The 22,709-nt window shown below is 41.9% G+C and overlaps 1 protein-coding gene across 1 annotated transcript in view; it reads right to left on the bottom strand.

Annotated features, from left to right (window-relative positions):
• bahcc1b (BAH domain and coiled-coil containing 1b) overlaps positions 1-22,709 on the bottom strand; it is a 141,424-nt gene that overhangs the window by 49,384 nt on the left and 69,331 nt on the right. Inside the window, 9 exon segments of the mRNA XM_042342592.1 lie at positions 684-815; positions 1,941-2,077; positions 3,039-3,235; positions 10,548-11,432; positions 13,589-13,964; positions 15,583-15,812; positions 17,161-17,322; positions 21,066-21,274; positions 22,213-22,327. Of these exon segments, the coding sequence (XP_042198526.1) occupies positions 684-815; positions 1,941-2,077; positions 3,039-3,235; positions 10,548-11,432; positions 13,589-13,964; positions 15,583-15,812; positions 17,161-17,322; positions 21,066-21,274; positions 22,213-22,327 (2,443 nt within the window).

Genomic DNA, 22,709 nt, shown 5'->3' with positions numbered 1-22,709 from the left:
TACAGAGAACTCTATGAAGTGCTTTGAGACGTTTTGACAAGAAAAGCAGCAGTATCGAATGTGAGGATTATTATATATTATAATGTAAATGAAGTGAGAATACCATTCACCCTCACGCTATTTAAACAGGAGTGACCCAGAATATAGCTGATTGGAAGTTAATGAGACATCTAGGCTTTCAGCGTCCAGCTTTTGTTGTGCCACAAAAGGAGCCACAGTGCAGATGTGGTTTCTTCAAAAAAAAATCAAGAAAATGCAAACCTTTGAGTATGGTTGTTGCCTGTGAAAAGCCATTCATCACTGCACAAAGAGGGTAGCAAGGACACCCAGGATGGGTTGCGATCATACACCAATTAATGATCGCTGTGCAGCCCTCTAAATGTGGCCCTGTGGTGACAAATTTGTCACTTATCATCAATAAATATATCAGTCGATATATTTCCTAAACTCTATATCTGCAGCCTAGTCTGGCTTCTGGTACCAGATATTCTGGATTTGTAATTACTGGTTGCTTCTGGTTTGCCTTACAGATCAAGGCAAATCTCTTTATCTGGGTTTAATTTCCATACCTGTTCCAAACTGACTAATACCCTACATCAGGCTGCAAGCACTGAACTTCACCTGATGAATAACCAGCACTGTGGAACACTAATACTTATTGCGTATTAAAGCAATGGACTTACGTTGCTTTTTTGCCCTCGCATTTGCCCAGCTCACTGAGCTGCCCGAAAGAGGAGAGGACGGTGGAAAGAAGCTTGCGTTTCCTCGGCCGCCCGGGCCCTCGCCTTGCTGGGCTCCTTGAGTTTTCGTCTCTCCTATTAAAGAGAAAATAAACAACTCTCTTATTGTCTTGTCACCAGGGGAAATCGTACGCTTGTCATGCATTTGTCTCCTATAACTCCCCTTACGATTTGCTGAATACCAGCACTGAGTAAAATGACACAGCACCAAACAGGGCCATTTGGTCCAACTAATCCGGGCTGTGTTTATATTCTAAACGAGCCTCCAAGCTTCCTAATCCCCTCTCCTGTATATCTCCAATTCCCTTCTCCCGCATGCATGCATCAAGTTTCCTCTTAAATGAGTTGACGTTTTCTGCTTGAACCACAGCTTCCGGCAGTGAGTTCCACATTCTCACCACCCTCTGTGCAAATGTAAAGCAGTTCCTCCTAAAATCCCTTTTTACATCTGCTGCTGTCTGCCTTATATTTATGCCCCAATTGCCACATTACATTTATGCCACATCATATTATCTTGATCAAACGCCTGTGGTCTATGGAAGGACTGGACCTAATGGCCTGAAAGGTCTTTGGCATTCTAAGCCTTCCGATATCCCTTGAAGATAATACATTTCCTTCTGGGGAAGCAAAAAGAAATGCCACAGCTTGTAACACTACTAGCACACCTGCTATCATCCATGCCGTGAATTCAACGAGTGAAGCCATGTTAGAAGCCTGTGGCACTAGTCTATCCTGTTCTCCTGGATTAAGGGGCTGCAAAGTGGGAGGAGAAGTGGGGAAAGGAGGGTGTGAAAGTGAAGAACAAGCCAGTGGTGAAAAGAATTAGAGGAAAGATTGTAAATCCCCTCTAATGGAAGAATTCCACCGCTGAGAAAAGTGGTTGGCAATTTCTTTAACCATATTTACCCACAAAGGAGTCAACGGCAAGGGTGGTGGGGAAGGGGGCAGGCAAACGGGACTGAAAGGATTGCTCTGAGAAAGAGCCTGCACAGAAACGATAGGCCTAATGGCCTTCTACTGTGTTGTAAGTGCTCTGGAATGCTACCCTGTGTGAGTGGTGCTATATAAACACAAGTTGTTATTGCTGTTGTAGATTTCTTGATCTGAACTGGCCACTAACAGGATTCTTTACTGAATGAGCTGAATTGGGTTTGGGCTCGAGTCACGCGGGGGAAGATGCTTGTACGAAAGGGCACTCACTCGTTATCATGCCTCCGCTGAAGTTTGGCAAGTTCTCGCTGTTTCTCCTTGTACCGACGCTGGAGTTTGGCCAACCTCATTCTCATTTCCAGCTCCTGGGTGTCCATCCTGTCTATAGCAGCCTTCAGAGGACATACCTTGAACAGAAAGCATTGATATGAAAATAAGAACCATGTCCTTTTATAAAAATGTCACGTAACCAAATCAACCCTAAGAACATAAGAATTTGCTAGGCAAAAGAAGACCAAGGTCCTCCTAGTTCACCTTCCACCATCCTGGCAGTCGCTTGACGTGTCGTGTCAAGATTATTCTACATTATTCTAACCTTAACATCTAAATCTTATAGATGTGTGAATAAAAACGATAATGTTTACATATTGATAAACGTTGGAGGACATCTCAAAGCTTCACAAGATAAATTGTAAAGTACAGTGACTGTACTTTGCAGGCGAATGCTATGATAATGCATATCTTCCTAAAGCTAGAATAATGTATTCCTTATACTTTGTCTAAGTGAAAGCAAAGGTGATAATAGCTGTAATCTTTTTTCCCTCCCATTTGTGTTAATTTAGACCAGGACATTCCTTTTCCTTGTAAAATTAACGTAGGGATAATAATTTTATTCAATCCCGAATTTTATCTTGTGCCCATTTGGCATCTTCTCCCTGAAGCAAGACATACGTTGACACTTCAACAAATGATTGTCTGATGCCTGCTTATAGAATAGAACTGAAAGCCAGATGGACATCTGAATCCATCTGTTGAGTGGATTACTGACTTAAGTCCCTGTGACTCACAGCTACATGAAAACAAGGTGTGCAGTTCTGCCAGCGCTCGGTAAATACGTGTATAGCGTAACGGTTGTGTATTTCAATGCAGAATCGATGAGTATTCGAATTAAAAATGATGGCTCATTTCAAACTCTTCTGTCTCCGTCCTGCACCCATCAACTTAGTGGAGTAAATTTTTCATCCAAACGGTTGCTGTTTTGTGTGTGTGTGTGTGGTGTGTGTGTGTGTTGGGGACACCCGATGTAGACCAATGAGGGGAAGGACCCTTCTAAGTGCAGTGGACTTTATAACCCGTTATCACACTCACCGTCTCTGCCTTTGGACTCCACGAGTATTTCCTTCGTAAATTCAGCACCCGCGGGATTCGGACCGGATAGGGTTTGCTCTCCATGACTTTGTTCCCAGGGTCGCCCATCTCTATGGGCACTGCCTCCACCAGCGAGCGGGCAGCAGCAATGGTAGCAAGGCTTTGGAGACCTTGATTGAGGGCGGCCTCTTCCTCCCCTGTGTGCGAGACCATTTTGGATATCATTAGCACATTCGCTCACAAAACGTGGCGCGACAATTTTGACCGTGTTATTTAATCTTAATCACTCGCAGCTGGCATTGGTCACAATTTCCTTAAGTACCACATGATATTCAAATAACCTCATCCGACCTCTGGAAATCCCTGCTTCTATCACTCCCTCCCCTTTGCGCCCTTCTCTTTTTGTCTTCACATCCCACCTTAAAAGCTACCTCTTCAACCATGCCTATGGTCAGCTCCCACTTCCACTCCTCTCTTGCTCAGTGTCCAACTCTGTCACTATGAAGCACTTTGAAACATCATCCTATGTGAAGGGCACTGTATCAATGCAAATTGTTGTGGTTGCAGTTTGCTTTACTGCATAGTTATTATAAGCAGTTCATTTCACCTGGGTTATTCAACTGGGTAAGTTTGGAGATTTATGGCTTACCGTTATTTGTTGGGGTTAGAGGGGCTATATTGAGTGAGGCAAATAGTCAGAACTAGTTACAAAATGTAAAATCAAGTTGCCTTATTAAAGAGGAAGACAGGTTAGTGGTGTCTAAAATGCAGCATTCGGTAGAAACAGCAAAGATATTCCGTTCAGCTATTATCAATAGATAAATAAGAATAAGAATAATGTTTGCATTTGATGTGGCACCTGAACAGACCACTGATGTCTGGGTCCAGTGTGTCAAACTGAGATTGGAAATAATGCTCTTCGCTCAGGTAACAAGGATAAGATGGATTCCCTCCAAACCTCCCCAGGCGCAAGAAAGGAAAAGGCCATTTCTACACGGTCATCACATAGCGGACCTGGAGAGATTAGATCTAATCTATCACATGTGCAATTGCAACACTGACACTTTATTAGAGGTTTCATGGCATTAATGGAGAACTGAGTGGAAAGTCCAGAAAAAAAACTGCAAGCCCTGAATAGAAGAATCGCGTTGCAGCATTAATGTTATTGTACAATAGGACCATGGGAAATGTGTATACAATGTTGTAAATATGTGCTGAAATGCTGTACAGACAGAGAAATATTATCAATAATATACAAAGGGAAAATAAAACAAGCTTTGGGAAATTCTCCTTAGGGTCTATGGGAAAGACGGTATATAAATGCAAATTGTTGTTGTTGTTATTGTAATAATTGTGAAACTAATGCGGAGCAAGAGAAGGACATGGAGGAGAAACAAGTGGTGTGATGCCCATGTCTGAGCATCCTACCCCTCCGAAAACAATTTGAGAAGACAACAGTGCATCTGTTTTTGAGGGACAAAGAGTTTTCAAAGATGTGGGAATTGTTGAACTCGGCAGAGTAAACCACTATGGCTCTCTGCACTCTCAGGTTGCCTCTCCTCCCTCCGTTGTAATATTCCCCCAGTTATGTTTTCGGATACAAAGTCTTCTGCACTATTCACTTTCCCGGTGACACAATGAAACATTTCCCTTTAAGTTTACAACCTGCGGTTGAAATACTCAATTCCAACGTGCCTTGTTTAATGCCTTTTAATAACCCTTTAACAAGCTGAATTCCTCACCCCTTCAATTTCCATGAGAGCCAAGAATACTGAGAGCAACACCAAGCGTGGATGTCGTAATATTCTAGCATTCTATGCCTATCTGCGCGAATCATTTTTTGCTAAGATAAGAAAACGCAGGAATGTTGCACCCGTACACCTGAGCTCTGATACCTAACCCTGGATTTATTGCCATCTGAGCTCACTGAGTATTAAGCAGATTGCCTGACGTTGGTCAGCGTGCACTTAATCCATACAACTGTCATCAATTCCTTTCCTGTACTAAACAATAATGAAGGCTATTAGCACTCTTCTCATCTTTCTGCTCATACCCAATCACCCCCACGGCTCACGCAAGACATATTAATCACTGTCATGACTCGGATTCTGGTACAGACACAGTAAACAAATGAGTTGAATATTCACACAAGAGACAATTTCCGTGAGTTGTGCAGTAAATGATAGAAGTCAAAATAACCTTATCGCCAGACAATTGTGATAATGTAGAAGGTGCTCTTTTATTTCACTGGGAAGGTGAATTTTAAAAAATAAAATCGATTGGTCATTGATTACTATTCCTACCGTGTTGGCTTTTTATGATAACCTTTTTTGCGGCATAAGTGTATGAAAACAGTCATGGCTCCATTCCCAATTTTAAACCATATCTGTCAAAAAATCAGAGCCATGGTGTGATTTTTATACGAAGTACTAAAAGGGTGAACCCAGAGACAATTGTATTGATTCCAGATCTGTTGTACAAAATTGACACGAGTAGTTACTCAGGAAGAAAAACAAGGGCAATTTGTTTCAGGTGACAAGCATCAATCCTAGATCCTTGCCACGCCCTAACATCCTCTAACAACCTCGATTAAACTCTACATTCACTTTTCTTTGTATCTGGGGACAGAGTCCAAGGTAGCAAGACTGCCTCGTTGAGAGGTTTTCAGGCAGAAGCCATTGCCACTCATATGTCACATAGAAATTTTAGATTGATAGAGATATAACAGGTCTTGCATTTCTGGCATGGATGTGAGATCTTACTTAAGCAACTCTTGTGCTATTCTGGTCACGATCCTTCAGACAACTAATAACCTAGTTGTACCTCTCCAACGCTGTACAGCATGAGTCTTGGCTAAGAGGATACAAGTCTTATCCAGATCATGGTGTTAATTAGTTTGAACTGTGCTCATTTTGAGGAGCAAAGGATAGGTTTGCTCTGCCCTTTGCCAACAGGATTATAATATTTTGTCATGAAACGGATCAAAGTTTTGCAAAATGTTTTGGATGCTGATGGCAACCAGTGTGGTCAAAACAGTCATGCACTCTGTCTGCTATCATTTGTTTCTAGAAATGCCTTAATCCGTTTGCCCAACAAGGTCTGGGGATGCGATTATCACCAGGTAAGGAGTGCGAGCTTGGTATCGTTTTTAGAGTCGCAGTGGGTAGGTGACATTGTGGACATGCTTGCTGGATAGAATTATTGACAACAATCAGCACATGGTTGAATTTTGGGCTATTGGATTCATGGTGTGTTTGAGTAAGAGCACCACTCCTGACTCATATTTATACGTACAATTCTCCTGGTTTGGTGGGTGCGGGGGGAGAGGAGATGGAGGAAGAGTTGACCAATTCTGACTATACCTCGGTAAGATTTCCTGCAAGTCAAGAGGCTGTTGAACTTTAGTCTATCATGAGGCCCACCTCTATAGGTCATATTGCCTCTCATGCTCTCTTTGATCTCTCAATTTGTGTTAATGCCATTCAACATAACATAACACAACATAACATTTGCCCCTCTTCTGTGACCATTACCACATCATCTGGATCCCAGACATACCTTTTCTCTCTCTGGTCTGCCTATTTAGTTGCAATTTTTCACCCCCCACCACCCCCCCTCTGTTTTGCATTATTACCACCTCTATTCCCCTGTTCTGTTGCACACCGTCCCTTTATTTTGCATCATTAACACCTCTTTGACCCATCATCCTCTGTCCCATTATAATAATAATAATAATCCTTGCATTTGATATAGCACTTTTCACGTCGGGAGGACATCCCAAAGCGCTTCACAGAACACACTGTAAGTGAATTGACTGTATATTTGTGGGCGAACGCGGCAGCCAATTGCGCACAGCAACGTCCCACAAACAGTCGTAGATTGAAAATGACCAATTTTTTTTAATTATTGTTTTTTTGGAGGGATTATTATTTCTCCTTTGTCTTCCTTGCCCTACCTCCCCACTCTTTGTTAGCTCTTAAAAGCATCTCCCTCCCAACATGCCCCAGTTCTGATGAAGGATCCTGGACCCGAAATATTGACTCACTTTCCTTTCTCCATAGATGCTGCCTGACCTGCTGAGTGTTCCCAGCGACTTCTATTTCTGTTACAAATCACCGTGTTGAATAGGGAGAATCGTACTGATTCAATGCTGGTATGTTAAACTTTAGATTTTTTACTGAAATAATATTGATTTCAATACCGATTCATATTTCAGCGAAGACAAAATATAAAATCTTTTTGCCGGAATTAGCTCTGACATGTTTTAGGTGAGGTATGTAATGTTACCCAACTTCAAATCTGATCTAAACTGATTATTATTTGTTCTCATTTTTGCCTAGTTCTGCGAAAGGCGAATAGAAACAAGGTAAAAGTACACTATTGATCCTTTGATCAATAAGACATCAATAGACACATTTTCTATCACACATTTGAGTCTGGGCAAAACTGAGCTTCTTTCAAGCATAATTCTGACATAAATAATGAATTGTACTGGATTGTTTCCATTTATTGCCTCTATCAATCGAATGAAAAGCACACGGTCATCCATTAGTAAAAAGACCTTTGGTTCTAGGCTTCTCCCTAAGTATACCTCACCTAACCATTTTGTAACAAAAAAAATCCTGGAAAACTAGATCACTCTCGAGAAATAATACTTGCATTTGATACAGCACCTTTCACGTCGGGAGACTGTCTCGAAGCACTTCCTTCACAGGTCATATTGCAAAGTGGAGTGACTGTGGGTTTTGTGGGCGAACGTATACTAAATACAGGGTCCCACGTTTAAAATACGCAGTGTCTCAAAAAAAGTAACATCTGAAGGAAAGCGTTCCGATCCCAAATAGCAGAACGCAGTGTTTGAAAGACGCACAGTCTATGTTTCCATATGGAGAATTCACTGACTAATCCCGAATAAAGAATGTAATCAAGCACTCCGGGAAGCTACTCTGCGTGAGGGGCGCTATATAAATGCAAGTTGTTGTTGTTGTAATCTTCCGACGCTTCCTATTCTAGCTGGCGATTGCCGTTGCTAGTGCCGCGAGGGGTTAAAAGGCGAACATCAGCGCTGTGCTTATGTGGCACTTTAAAAAGGGTCAGAGACTAAAACAAGCAAATGATGTCAGCCAGTCCTTCAACCAGACAACCGGTATGATGTCATAAAACAGTGCAACACAATGCGCACTCTCAGGTTCCTGGTCATTTTATCCGAATGACATCACCTTTTCCCAAATAAAAAAAATCTATAATGGATTTGACGTGTCCTAAGATGCTTTTGAGTCAGTCAATCATTTTGATTTGAAATGATGGATTGAGTTGATAAGAGTTTTCATTGATTTTTTTTAATATAAAACAGCAACATCGCTTGCACTGTCTATTGCGGTACCTGCTTCTAATTTATATGTGGTGTGTAGGTGTGAGATTGTTTGAGAGAAGAAAGTAGAGAGAGAGAGAGACTAACTATGTGCTGTATTTTCATCCAACTATTGAGAATTATGTGTGGTGTTTTTCTTGGTCAGAAAAATCAAGCATCACCATGTAGCATAAATAAAATTACTTTTTTGTCCAAAATAAAGTTCAGGCTACATTTTAAAAACTTTCCATGTAGACCTGACATAAATAATGCCTGGGCTCCAAATCTATTGCTGGCTACAGTGGAGGATTGCTGGCAGTAAAATGACCAAAAGTGTCGGCTTCTATTTTTACGTTTTGTGATGAATTTATTACCTCAAAACTGTTTCAAAGAAACCTTCCCACCGAAAATTAATAAAACTGCCGCTCAGTTAGCTGGCACAATAGCCACGCAATATAAAGTGAATTGTGATTCTTTCACATCTCCGTGCACCAGGCACCACTTTTTGGCAGAGCGAGACTCTTGGATGAACTGTTCCCAGGCCTTGGCTGTGTGGCCGGTTGCCAGGCAATACTAGATTTTAGCATCGGGAGACTTGCAAGTTACTTCCCGATGGTGATGCAGCCTAATCCTTGGTCGTATGGCTTTCTCAATGGGGGCTCAGCCACCAAAAATGGGTATATAGTAAGTGGGCAGACATTATGTTGCAGGAATTTAATGTACTGATCAAATACATAATGCAGCTATCTCCTTGTATTTTACAGAACTGGATAATTTGCTTGGAATAAAGGATATGTCCTGGATAGGTCACACCTACAGGGAGCACAGCCACACATCAGCTCTGTGGAAACCGCAGGAAACCACTGCAGTCAGGGATAGCAGAAGGAAGGTTTCACCGTAAGTGAATTTCTGATAAAGAGATGGCCTGGAGAAATCTTTTGCTCATTTCTGAAATAAGATTTTTTAATCGGATTTTAATCATGAAGATAAATGTAGGCGCCTAGAGAAACTTAATGGAACTGCGTCAGTCAGTAATATTTTTCTAAATGAGGCATTTATCAGTGAGGCCTTAATTCTGTTCCCTGAACGCTGCTTCCACCAGGAAGTCAAGTCATTTCCCCATGTGAACCTGTCATGTGAAAACTGTAGGAAGGAAGTGATCAGTAGATGGTTGCTGCCACACAGGAGGAAGTGTTTGATTGCACTAGGCTAACATCACGACCATTCGGGCATTGTTTACCTCCTGTGTTTTGGGACCAGAGTGAAATACAGGCCTTTGGGGAGATTTGCTTTACAATACAGAATTTCTTTATCTTTTTACAACACAAAGACATGAGAGGTTTCAGGCTCTGAAGAATTTTTTTTGGCAGCGGTCTGTTGGGTTTTATGTTCAGGAAATAAGCTATTGTTGCATTGTGCCCACGTTTGTTCTAAAAATAGCCTCCCAAACAAGAGAAAAGTCACATGAATGTGAACTGTGCTGAATAGAAGATTATTATTTTTTTAAAATTTGTTTAACAAATATCCTCAAATGCCCCAAATTACAAAGTAGCTTTTAATTTTAATTAATTGCATAACTTCGGATAAAAGCCAGACAGCATTTTATTGTGGTTGAGGAACATTGATAACTCATTGGTTTTCATTCAATGAGCGCGAGAAGCCTTGTGAATTGTGATGCAAAATCTGGGCAAGGACTGAAGCCAATCCATTATGTGTTTGAACAACTGGCTTGAAACCTGCTCCTTGTTCCTAGTCATTGGTCAGCAGAAATTATATCAACTTCAACTCTTCATTAGCATGATGCAAACAGAATATAGTTCCGAGTCTAAAACTGGATCCACGCACAATCTCTCACCTTAACATTCTCTCCTGAAGGAATTCATCACAGTTCATTCAGATTTCTTTGTTTTTCACTCAAACCCAGGCAAAAAACTAAGTTCAAGCTCTACTGAATAAACAGAATTCAATAGCTGTCGCCAAAATCCTTTCATTTCATTAACCACTTTTTAAAAAAAACGAGAATAACTCTTCTAGTGAATACAGGGCATTAAATATGATCTCAGAGAGGCCATAAATTGCTAATCTTAACACTCTGCAGTCATCATGGTGACAGCAATATCAAAGTGGAAATGAGACCGTGTAACTTAAGGTTCCATTACCTTGACTGGTGCCATCACCCATTTGCCTCTGGTGTTCAAGGTCGGCCAATTCACTCAGCAAAGCTATTCCGTGCATCCCTGAGCAAGGGTAAAAGGTCGAGGTTGTAGTGTGTGAGGATGGCATAGAGGAGCGGGGAACCTCAGACTCCAAAGCGAGAAGCTCTCCCATGCTGAGCCCAGCAGCCACCAGCGCATCCATCCCGGCCATGCAATCCAACCGCCATTTGAACACTTCATCCCTCTCGTAGGCGTCATGGGCAATTTCCTCCTCTTCCTCGTCCTCCCCCTCTTCCTCCTTCTCCTCAATCACCTGTTTGGCAATGTTCCATTCCTTTTTAAAATCTGTGTCGATCACTGGGCCAGAATTATCTGAGTTCTGTACGTCCACTGGGTCATTGGTTAAAGTCGTGAACTGACTACCTTGAGGAGGTGGCTCCGTCAAAGGACTTCCTTGTCCACTTTCGTCTCCTAGAATTTCCGTGTCAGTGGCTGTTCCCTGAGCAGCTATCAGATGCCTCGAGCATTCCACCTTCTCCTGCGCAGACGACTCAAGTTGCCCCTGGGTTGAATTCTCTGCTGGAAATGTACTTCCCGCCTTCTTTTCCTCCGGGTTACGCAGGGTTTTGCGCGGATTTTGCTCTTCGGGATCCAGCTCGTTTGCGATAACGTGTCTGTCGGTAGGACTTGCATCTCCCAGCGTGGTCGACTGCTGAGTTTCACAGTGAATTTGCTCACCAGGCGTAAACGTCCTGGCCTGCTCTGGTTCGGCCGCCGTGGAGACCGGTTGCATAGTTTGAGGGTCTGCAAGGTCGGCAGAGTGCACAAGGGGAGTAGGGGATGTGTAGCCAATGGCAACATTTGAGTATGTATAGCCAGGTGGGAGATCTAGAGAGAGAGAGGGAGAGAGGGAGAGAGACACTTTTAATGGGTTCAGCATGATTTGAGAGTAGGATGATTTAGGATGATAGGATATGAACTCACTTGCTGGCCTGCTGAATACTCTCCCTCAATCCCTTCGCCTTGCCCCCTCTCCCCTTTTTCCCGCCTAAAAACCTTCCTTTTCGACCGTGCTTTCGGTCACCTCTCCCCCCCACCCACACACAGCCCCACCCCCAACCCCATAAGAATAATAATAAAAATAATTGAGGATAATCCTTGTATTGGATATAACGCCTTTCACATTGGCAGAACATCTCAAAACACTTCACAGGATTTACTGTCAAGTGTAGTGACTGTGAATTTTGTAGGTGATCATCCATTGTCAAGCAGATTAATTTGCCTTTCATTCAAACTGCTTATGTACCTTTCTATGATAATTGGAAACATGCTGCTCTCCAAAAAAAGACACGGAATGCAGGGACCCTCAGGCAATGACAATAGGCACTTTAGCCTTAGTGTTAGTTTGTTTTTCTCTTTCATGGGACCCAGGCCAATGCAGTGGGCACCTCGGGTTTGTTTTTTGGTTGGTTCTATTTTTTTCCACCTTTGATAAATTGAACCATGTCCTGTTGGTGGAGATGTTCCTATTGATGGCAATCGTGACTCCTGTGATGCTCGCTCTACGTCAACCTCTGAACCTATCATGAGAGCATGTTTTGTTCAGGCGCCCTGCCCTATCTTCGCAAAACACCAAGGGGAGGCGGGGGGAGCATGGTGAGATTTTTGCATAGAATGGGAGGAAGGCCGCAGGCCAAGCCTGGTATCAAGGTTAGACAGCTTGCTTGGGAACCTTATGCAGGGTTATCGATTTGTTTACCCTGGGGGAAAGGGTTAAGCCTGGTCCCTGAAACGCTGCCGCCCTGAGCTGATAACCTCGGCAATGTCTGATTACACAGCTGACACAAGACCCAAGAAACAAAACAAATGTTAGCCCTCGCTCTCCCCTCCCCCTCTCTGAAGGTGCCCCTGGCTTTACTCTGCTAGGCAGCATCCTGACTACCTTGTCATCAACTGAGTGTTATTAATGGTATCCATCCGCCTCTTTGACATAACTGCCAGATGAATATGTATCCTTCCACCAAACTGCTTCCTTCCCAAGGTCTACTGAAGGATAAAGGTTTGTGCCTGCTGGGTTATGCTGGCTTCTCGCTCTCTCTCTCTCTCTCCCTCTCTTATACAAAATGCAAAAGGAATTTCAATAGCTGTACATCAACTAACCTTGACGATTTGTGTGTTAGACATAATAGCTGAAGTATGGAATATTTCTGAGGCGGTCTGATCTCATTTTTCATGTCAAAAGTTGCAACATTTAAGAGTTGTATGGAATATTTACAGATTAAAAAACTAGAATAAGTTCTTAGCTCTTATTTAGGTGCTGATCGAGGGCTATTAGTACTGTCTCTTCCAATTTCAGGCTCCCAGTATGTGAATCAAGGATTCCCAGGGCAGGTCAAGTATAGATAGGCGTAGACTAAAACTTCCTCTGCTCTGCCCCTATCAATAAGTCTCACCTCCAACCTTAGAACAGCACACTGTGACATTTTCCACTTTGCACACCAGCCACCTGGTAAACTTTACAGCCAACAGACAGAGAAAACACTCATCCTATCAGTCTATGTTAAATTAGAGCCCAGGGCCCAAAGGTGAATGGCCAGGTTGTTAGCTCACAGTGACCCCCCCTATTTCTCCACTGAGTACTGTAAGAGGCATGATAAACACTCCGAGACGTTATGCCGTGTAAAGAGCGCTGTATAAATAAGTTGTTGTTGTTGTCGTACGTCGGTTTCAAGGCACTTATCGATCCGGTGATGATTCTCCTTAAAGAAATGATACAATATAAATCTATATTTCTATGGCACCTTTCACATTGGGGGGACATCCCAAGGTGCTACACAGTCAATCCACTTTACAGTATATTCTGTGAAACGCTTTGAGACATCTCAACGATGTGATAAAGCGCTATATCAAATGTGAGGATTATTATTATTATTATTACTATTAACAATACTGGCCTGGCTCCCGAGCTGGGGGTGGGGAGGTAACTGGTGCCATTCGTCTACTCAAAGTTATTTTGTGTCAGAGCTGTATAACCGGGCTCGTACCTGGCTCGAATGACTGTGGATAATCCTGAGGCGGTTGTCCTTCTGTTCGCTTTTCAGCGGTCTCATTTCTTGCGGAATTCTGGGATGGAGGAGAGATGATGGCTGGGGACTGAGCGACGATGGCAGGAGTAGTAGTAGGGCAGGAAGGCAAAGGGCACATCGCTGTGGGCTGGGGGGTGGGGCACCCTGACTTGGGTCTCAGTGACGGAGAGTGGCGGCACGGAGAGAGTTTGGTCGAACACATGCCGGGTGGGAGTATGACGGGTGAAGAATGACTCTTGGGAGAGTTTAAGGCAACTGTTTTGTGTGATCTCCTATTCCTCTCGAGAACGGGCTCCTCCATTTCCATTCGGCGTTCCTCCGCCTTGCGTTGATCCTGAGGAAAAAGAACCAGGATTCATCCGAGATTGTTAACGTCAAAAACGTTTGCACGCTTCCTTTAATCTGGCATTATGCTAGAGCAGACCATATTGGAAGGTTTGACTCAACCTTAGACTGGTAACAGAGGCAAAACTCGGCTGTCTAGACACATGCACTTTGTATCAATGAAACAAGACATTTTTATAGAGGTTTATAAGCCGCACTGGGGGATTCTGACCTCCAATTTGACGCTGTTTTCTCGACAGTTACTTCAGAACTTAAGAAACCCCCAGGCACTGTCTAATTATTCCAGATCTGTTGCTCAGGAGTGGGGAGTTCAGAGAAGGCAGATGCCATCAAACCAGTGGTAAGAACCTCCAACTGTGATTACAACCTTGCTAACAATCCTTACTTTCCGCTTTGATTCAAATAATACTTAATCATTTTTGGTCATCAAATATTTACTCGGGAGTAACAACTCTCACATCAGATTGCAACTGCAAGAAGTGAGGTTGTTCTTCGTGAATCAATTTGTTCAGCAAGACTGTGGGTACTGTGGTAATAGGGGTTGAGGGGATTAGAGTGATCGTATATGTGGGTTAAAATTACGCTATTCTTAAATGTGTTCTGTTGCTTATTAAAGGACTGGCGTTAACAAGTCTTTTTGAAATATCGCCAACTTCTTAATAATGGGCCAACCAGGCCAGATGATTTCAACGAGGCCTTGACTGCAGTTTGTGAGCACAGAAAGTGGTCTCTTTAGGCTTATTAGTGGGCTTCAGCCCCAACTTATTCAATCAGACCAGTATCCCATGAATAAGCTTGGAACAGTCATCTTTTGTGACTCAATGATAATTCTTCAAGCTAAACAGCAATGCCCACCCTGGTTATGCTCTTCCTTTTATTCAGAAATCTGTGAGTGTCATGCTTAGGGTGTGGGAGAGAAGGAATCCAACATACATTAAAAATTATTCCTGAAATAAGGAATTGAATATGTTTAAGATGATCACAAGCTTGACTCCATAGACCTGACATTCCATCTAACCTTAGCTTGTAATTGTTCTTGTTGTTGTTGTTGTTGTTGTTGTAAGGCCATTTTGTCATCCACGTTCTCGACCCTACAGAACTATGGAAAGTTCCTTATTTTGGAAGCCAGCTCCGTTTAAGAAGAAATAGCTTGCAAATTAAGATTAAATATTTAAGAATGTTCTGCAATCCTGTGCAATCTAAATGTTTTGGCTAAAAATTGTTTTTTTTTACAAGCTAAGACTAGATAGTATTTCAGACCTCATATATATAATATTATGTTATATATATATACAGTAAACTCTTGATAACTCATAACATGAAGGGGAAAGGGCTCATTGCCGAGTTATCAGGAGTGGCGAGTTAGGCATATGTACCAATACATAAATAAATGCGGTTGGTTTGTTGACAGCGTGATGACTTAAGTGGTAGTGATAAGTTAAACCATGGTCGAGTTATCAGGAGGTCACATAGGTTTTGGAAGGAGGCTGATGTGGTGTATATACACCAGCACGGATTAGTTGGGCTGAATAGTTTATTTCTGTGCTGTTCTATGTCATTTTTTTTCATAATTGACACAGTCAAGATTCACTTTGTGTATTTCTCACCACTAGTTGTGAATAGCGATGGAGTTCCATGGCTTGTGCCCTCTGCTGCTGTTGATGCTGCTGTTGCTGTTGTTGCTGCTGCTGCTGTTGAAGCATGTAGAGCTCCTGCTGACGTAGAAGCTGGGAGCGGGGGTAGACTGAGAGCTGGCCTGGATGCTGAATGTGTGTTGTGGGGGCTCGCGCTGGGTAAATAGATGGCCAGAGAGAATGTGCAGGATCAATCACTTCAGCTGGAAAGGCAACAATGGAAAGGAGAGGAAATTAAGCATAGACAATATGGTGGTAGAACATTGAACAAAAGATATGTTCTACCACCTTTGACTTTCCTTCTCTTTGACCCAAACTCAGAAAAGCATTACCCTGCCACACAGCCGCACGCACATCGGGAGTGTAACATTTCCATTTTCTGAAACAATCATTCCTACGGTCTCTCTGAGTGAAGGCATCAATTTCAACCCCAGAATTGGTGCAGCGGTGTCCTGAACTCAACTGGGTTTGAGTGAAGAGCTTCTCACCCCAGCATCTCTGCTTCTCAAACGAGTCCACTATCCTGGGAAAATCCCCTTCCTGGTAAACCTATTCTAGCTGTTGACCATCTTTCACATTAACAAATTCTTCCCAGTGCTGTCCTTTAACCCGCGCCACCTCACCCCCACCCACTTGTCCCGTTGACTTGGCATATATGAAAGTATTGTTCTTTCTGTTTTTTTTCCTGTATTCCATTTCCTTGGGGTTCTCTGAATGAGAGAGCATGGTTGGTGTCAATTCATGACAGATACCAATAGTGGCTTTATGATGCTAGTTCACATCATTGGGAGTGACATTGAAATGGGCTCGACCTCAAATCCATGATACTATTGATGGGCGCGGGGTTGAATTAATAGAAAGAGATACTGTGACTTTAAATCACATGGGTGGGGGAAAAACATCTATTTCTTTTAAAAGTTATTTTACTTTTTTTAAACAGGAAACTTGTTATAAAAGCTGTGGGTGTGTTAAAAACCGAACATATGGATTTGATTTTCAGTCCCGATTCTAAATATGGTCCAGTGAAACATGCCAACTCAAAGTGATACTGAGTCATATCAACCACAAGGGAAATTGTTTAGTCGTTACAGCATTTTGGAAAGGAATATGTTTCACATCATCATTAAAGCAGGGACTTCACGATATGCAAAACAAATGGTAATCGTAACATTGTCCTGCCCTTGCTATGATAAATGGCCATTGTGTTTATTATTATGTTAGCCCCACACAAGAATAAATAGGAAGGCCGGAACCAGGGGAAGTGTACCTGGACTAACAAGACAAATTGTTTGTCCACAAAACCCCTATTGTGGCTTCCCTTAGCTATCATATAAAGTCTATCCTATCTTCTTAAAGAGCCAGGCAGCGCAAAATCTATTAACTGTGAATAAAATTGGATGCAATTGTGATCTAAATCAACAGGCAAAATTGTCAACATTTCTTTTGTCTTTCTTCGGGAGAACCGAGCACTCATTGATCCTCACCCTCATCCCAAACTGAAGCAAGAGAACCCTAATAAATGTGCATGGCAGGTCAATGTAAACACATTACCAAGATGATGAGGAGTAGAATGAGGCGCGGGCGGCTCAGTGGGCAGGATGACAAGCTGAGCCGAGGGATCCTGGGAAAGTGGGAATACCGTCTGCATGGCACTCGGCATCGAAGCTGGAAAACCCGGCGGTAGATTGGAGTGCAGAGCTGGGTGGCCAATCCCTGTATTAAGAAAGAACAGAACCCATCGTTTGACATGGAGTGTTTGATTATCCTTGTCTGTACCTATTCAAATAGTTTGCAACTTCATTCCTAACCTGTTTTTTTATTTGAATGAGTTAACCAGTTCACGTTTCATTTCTTCAGGGAGTCTGTTCCACATGCACGTTACTCTGTGGGAAAACCATTAAAATATCCTTGGGGATTTTCTACTGAAAAAAATACTATACTCAAGAATAAAGCCATGATAACTTCATGGCTGTTTGTGGGACGTTACTGGGAGCAAATTGGCTGATTTGTTCGTCTCCAAAATCCAGTAAATACGCTTTACAGTATATTCTGTGAAGTGCCTTGAGATGTGATAAGGTGCTATATCAAATGCAAGGATTATTATATTATTATTGACAGTAAAATCCTTTAAAGCACGTTGAGATGTCCTCCCGACTTGAAAGACGCTGTACATCTGCAAGGAATATTATTATTATTTAACTAGCAGCAGAAAGTGTGATCCAGAAATGAAACGCGCAAAATGTTTTCACGGACAATGGCTTTGAAGACAGTGTCGGTGGCACTTCCTAGGGCACAGCCAGGACATTTCTATGGGATACTTTAGGAACTTTCGTCATTTAAATCACCAAGATTCAGTGAGACCCCGATATTGCAAACGTAGCCTGATCGATGAGCTTTACAAGGTTAGAAGAATGACTTTCCACGCAGTCAAACTCTCCAGATATACATTTATACACAATTAGCCTTTTGGATAAAAATATCATATTGACTGAACACATTCAGTAATCAGTCAATATTTACGCCAAACCTTTCCCCCATCACCGGGCATGTGTTTCAGTTTTTTTTTTGCTCCGCTGTTTGCAACCTTACCGGTCAGGTTTTGAGAAGAGAAAAACAAGAAAGAAAGCAACCAAACCTACAGAATAGAGATAGTGGTCGGTAAATTTATCAATGGAAGGGGATGGAGTATAATCCTATTACAAGTTCACATTGCTAGGTCAATAAATTAACCATTGATTGGTTAACCAACCCCATGGTCCCCATCCACAGGAAGTTAGGAAGGAAGTATAATTATAGCAGTGTTACCAAAGCGATAAAGTCAAAGTCAGAAATGGCAGTGAAAATGCAAACTACCGCAGGGTGTGATAAAAGAGAGTTTCAAAAATACCCCGTTTCCCTTGGATAATAAAAACTTCATTGTGAGAGATCATGGCAAACTTCCATTTTTTCCCCCGTTGGGTTTGATATTCCAGACGGGATACTTTTTTTTGTGTGGAAATGTAAACTTTCTTTCCCTCCTGCCACCCCCCACACCCCAAAAAAAAAACAAGAAGTGTTTTGAAGTGGCCTTCCAGAAGGAAACAAAGGGGTAAAAAAAAGGGAAAAAGGTGGAAAAGGAAACGATGTCAGAAACACAAACAAAGAATGAATGAAAACTCAGAAGTGCGGGCAGTGCACCCTGCGATGCAACGGAGGTTTAGATAGAGAGTAGAAAAGAAAGGAAATTAAAGGCAGATGAAACAGACAAACATAATCATAAAAAGCAACTGAATAAAAATAGGAAAGAAGACACAGAGGCCATGAGTCATGCACCAATTATAGAATTTATCCTGTTTACCACTCGAATCACATATGATTCTGTTCTGCATCATGTCTTATATGGCTTCTGTGAGATTATTTTGACAGTCTGCCAAAATGCAGCGCATTAAAATTAAAATAACAGGATAATGCGTATCCTTCTACTTCTCCCTTCGAAGGAATCCCTTCCTTTAGTTGAAACTTCACCACAAGTTATGCGATTAAACAGGTGTAATTGCGATGTTGCAAAACTGCTTTGAGCTGAATATCTTTAGTAAGTGACCAGTTTTTACCCCCCCATGTAAAAGACTACTTGTTGTTCGCAGTGAGTGATTTAGCATTGCGAGTAACATTCAAATGTTACCGATCTCAAGTGTTGCTTTTAAGTTTCTTCTTTGTTTGTCAATTAAAAAAATATTTATATCTATTCTCCTGCAGAAGGGCGTTTAAATGAATTACAACTCAACGTGGGTGGTCGATACACCGTTAACTAAAGATCGTGGATGATATCGGTGATAAAGTTGTCAATCCAACCCCAATGCAATTTCTGGAGATGCTTCAAGATGATAACGGCAGCAGTAAGCACACTACTGCTGCTTTTAGGGATAATTGAAGAAGCATTCAGAAGCAATGACTGTGAAGGGCACAGCGACCATCCTCAATCCAGCTGGGAAGATTAACTCTAGTTTGGAACAGACTGAAAATTAGCCACTTTGACTGAAGGAATAGCTGGAAAAGAACCCACGAAATGCTGAGGAGGAAACGTACAGTAATTCAGTCAATGTTGTTTTTATGTATAATCTGAATTGCCATGCATTAGTTACACAAAGATATTAGCTGATGGAGATGGGCACAATTGGAAGCAACACCATATTACGCAGTATCCTGTAAGGCTGTATTTGTTCTGGATATCAGTAAAGGGCAATGTTCTGAAACTATGCGGAAAAGTTGCTGCACTTTCAAATTCAGCAAAAAGCAGAACTGCCTTTCTAATATATTGTGAGAAGGCTTAAGCTTCAGACGTAGAAATCAGATACTTCCCCCCATTGTAATTACTGGATTACTTTGGCACTAGAGATATAGTGATGTATGAAAGAGCACATTCTGGAAGCAAGACCTGATGGTAAACCTAACGTTATTTCATTTGCTTTCTTTGGGGAACTTTGGTCCCCTTCAGTAACGTTGATGCTGACACATTGGGTCAGTGATTGATCTGACAAATCTTTGTTCTATTTATATTTTTTTCACTATCGTTTCGAACTGTTTTAGCTCCGGAAGGAAATGTATATGTTTGATGCTTTTGCATGCTAAGTCTTTTTGCCCACAACAAATATACAGTCAATTCACTTTACAGTATATTCTGTGAAGCGCTTTGAGACGTCTTCAAGATGTGATAAGGCACAATATCAAATGCAAGGATTATAATTATTATCATCATCAGAATAAAGAGCTCAAAATTGTGGATTTCGCCTTGGCGATATGTTCAGATCACACTCAAAACGTACCGCAAAGACTGGAGGAACCGACGCCAACACTTTTACTCCTATAACTAGACAAGAAGATGTGACTATCTTCCACAGTAGAGGTAATTCTATGTTCTAATGGCTTCAAGGGAAGTTCCCTTCAAAACTGTCTCCTTTTATTTACTGTTCAGAGTACATTTAGCTCTTCATTCTCCAGATCATAATCTCTATGATTACTACCTTTGGGATCATCTGAAGGAGTATGTGCAAGCTGACTGGCAATTCCCTAACCTTGGAAAATTAAGAGAAAATTAAATTCCGAGACACTTTGGTTGAGAGAGAGAAAACAGATAATAATAACAATAATAATCCTTGCATTTGATTTAGAGCCTTATTACGTTGTGGAGACATCTCAAAGCACTTCACAGAATATACAGTAAAATGGACTGACTGTGTATTTTGTGGGCAAAACACAGGACCCAATTACACACAGCAGTCTCCCACCCACAAATAAGTCGTGGATTGAGTGACAGACCACATTATTATTATTTTTTGTAAAGGATTATTACCCCCAGAAAGCAATCCGCCAAACGGTAATAAAGAGGTGACTGCTAATTGGCTAATTGGCTAATTGGCGCAGTCTCAGACAACATGGAAAACATTAAACTGGGGTGTTGTTGGTTGAGCAAGACTGACCGTATGAATGTCCACCCATCCACACAGAGGGGCTGCCTGTCCTTGGCAGCCAATGCGGAGGGGTAAGGTGGGGGTGTGCATTGTGATCAGTTCCCAATTGACTGGCTTGAATGGATGATCCTCCAGTGACCATCAGGTTTGGATTCAGGTCTCCAGGACAACCACTTGATGGACGGATTCGTGCAAACTCCATGAGCTCTTTGTTTTCTCTGAAATCAGGACAACCCCGGTTTGAATTAGCGATAATCAAAGCATTGGGGAAAAAAAACATAAAATATTATTACATTAATCTTCAAGTTACAGGGCATCATCACATACTGCTTTCATAACGTACAGGCAGCCTTAAGACAATGTGATAGTATAATCAGTATACCTAGGGGTATTCCTATCATTCTACAGAGAATATGGGTGGAGGATAAGGAAGGAATTCCACCCTAATGTTTTGGGCTTTACGTTCAAAACATTTTGATATCTTTGTGTATTTCCCTCGAACAGGAAAGATTGCTGATATATCTGGAGAGTTGTGTGAACACGTCTGATTTTCTTTTGCGACTGGAATGTCTTACACGAAATGCGGAAATATTATTCGGCAAAATATCCATAAATGTGACTGCATTCTCCAAAGAATGTTCTCCGTCACAACATGTGTTGGGAGTTGGGCGGTGAAGCTCATGAGCCGTTATCCTACATGAAGCGCATTATATAAATAATGATAACAATAATAATTCTTGCATTTGATATAGCACCTTATCATGTCGTTGTGATGTCTCGAAGTGCTTCACAGGTTATACTGTAAATGTGGATTGACTGCGTGTTTTGAGGGCCAAATGGTACAGTTACAATTGTGTCTGTGGAGCACCTGGTGCTTCTGAGGGCAGCCTGAGATAAAACAATATAGGTCATCATTCTGTGCTAACTTCCTCTGAGCTGTTTCGTATTTTTCGGAAGTCAGCTACAGAGAGAGGGTGGCCGTTACAAATGCACGTTCGCTACAAACACAGTCACTACACTTTACAGTGTAAATCCTGTGAAGCACTCTGGGACACATTTTTGCGAATTGATAAGGTGTGATATCAAATGCAAAAAAGATTATTATTATTGTTAATAATATCATGTGAGAGGGATGAATCCATTATAAAGATCCTACCGGAGTAAGTGCTCCCTTTCCCTGTCCAGGCGTGTCAGTCCCATTCTTTCCTCACGGAGATGGTTATTCTCCTCCTCAGCTTCCAGGTCTATAATGTAGGTTGAGCGGGATGGACCTGTGTGAAACAAAAGGAACACTTGAAGTTCTCCGGCAAATCTGTACGCAGGCTTTTGTGGTAGAAACCACTTTGGATCAGTTCTGACATGTGTCAAAATAAACGATTGCAATTGACATGGAAAGGAGTTTTGTGTTTCACTTCATGGGATTGCAAAGCTTGGCTATTCTTGCTGAATTAGCATTCATTTCAGAATTAGCAAAAAAAAGGGGGACCATCAAGGTCAACGTATTCTATCAAAGAGTATAGCCTGCCTTCTTCCTTCCTAGTATTTTTTTCCAGTTTATTTGTTTTTTGCTTGTTTAGTTCTGACATGAATCACTGTTCTCTGGTCACGTCCAATTTGGAAACTGCCCTTTCGCACTCAGTAAAAGAACCGTGA

Source organism: Callorhinchus milii, unplaced genomic scaffold (genome assembly GCF_018977255.1).
Source record: "Callorhinchus milii isolate IMCB2004 unplaced genomic scaffold, IMCB_Cmil_1.0 Scaffold20, whole genome shotgun sequence".
Lineage (NCBI taxonomy): Eukaryota > Metazoa > Chordata > Chondrichthyes > Chimaeriformes > Callorhinchidae > Callorhinchus > Callorhinchus milii.
This window is presented reverse-complemented; position numbering and strand designations above follow the sequence as displayed.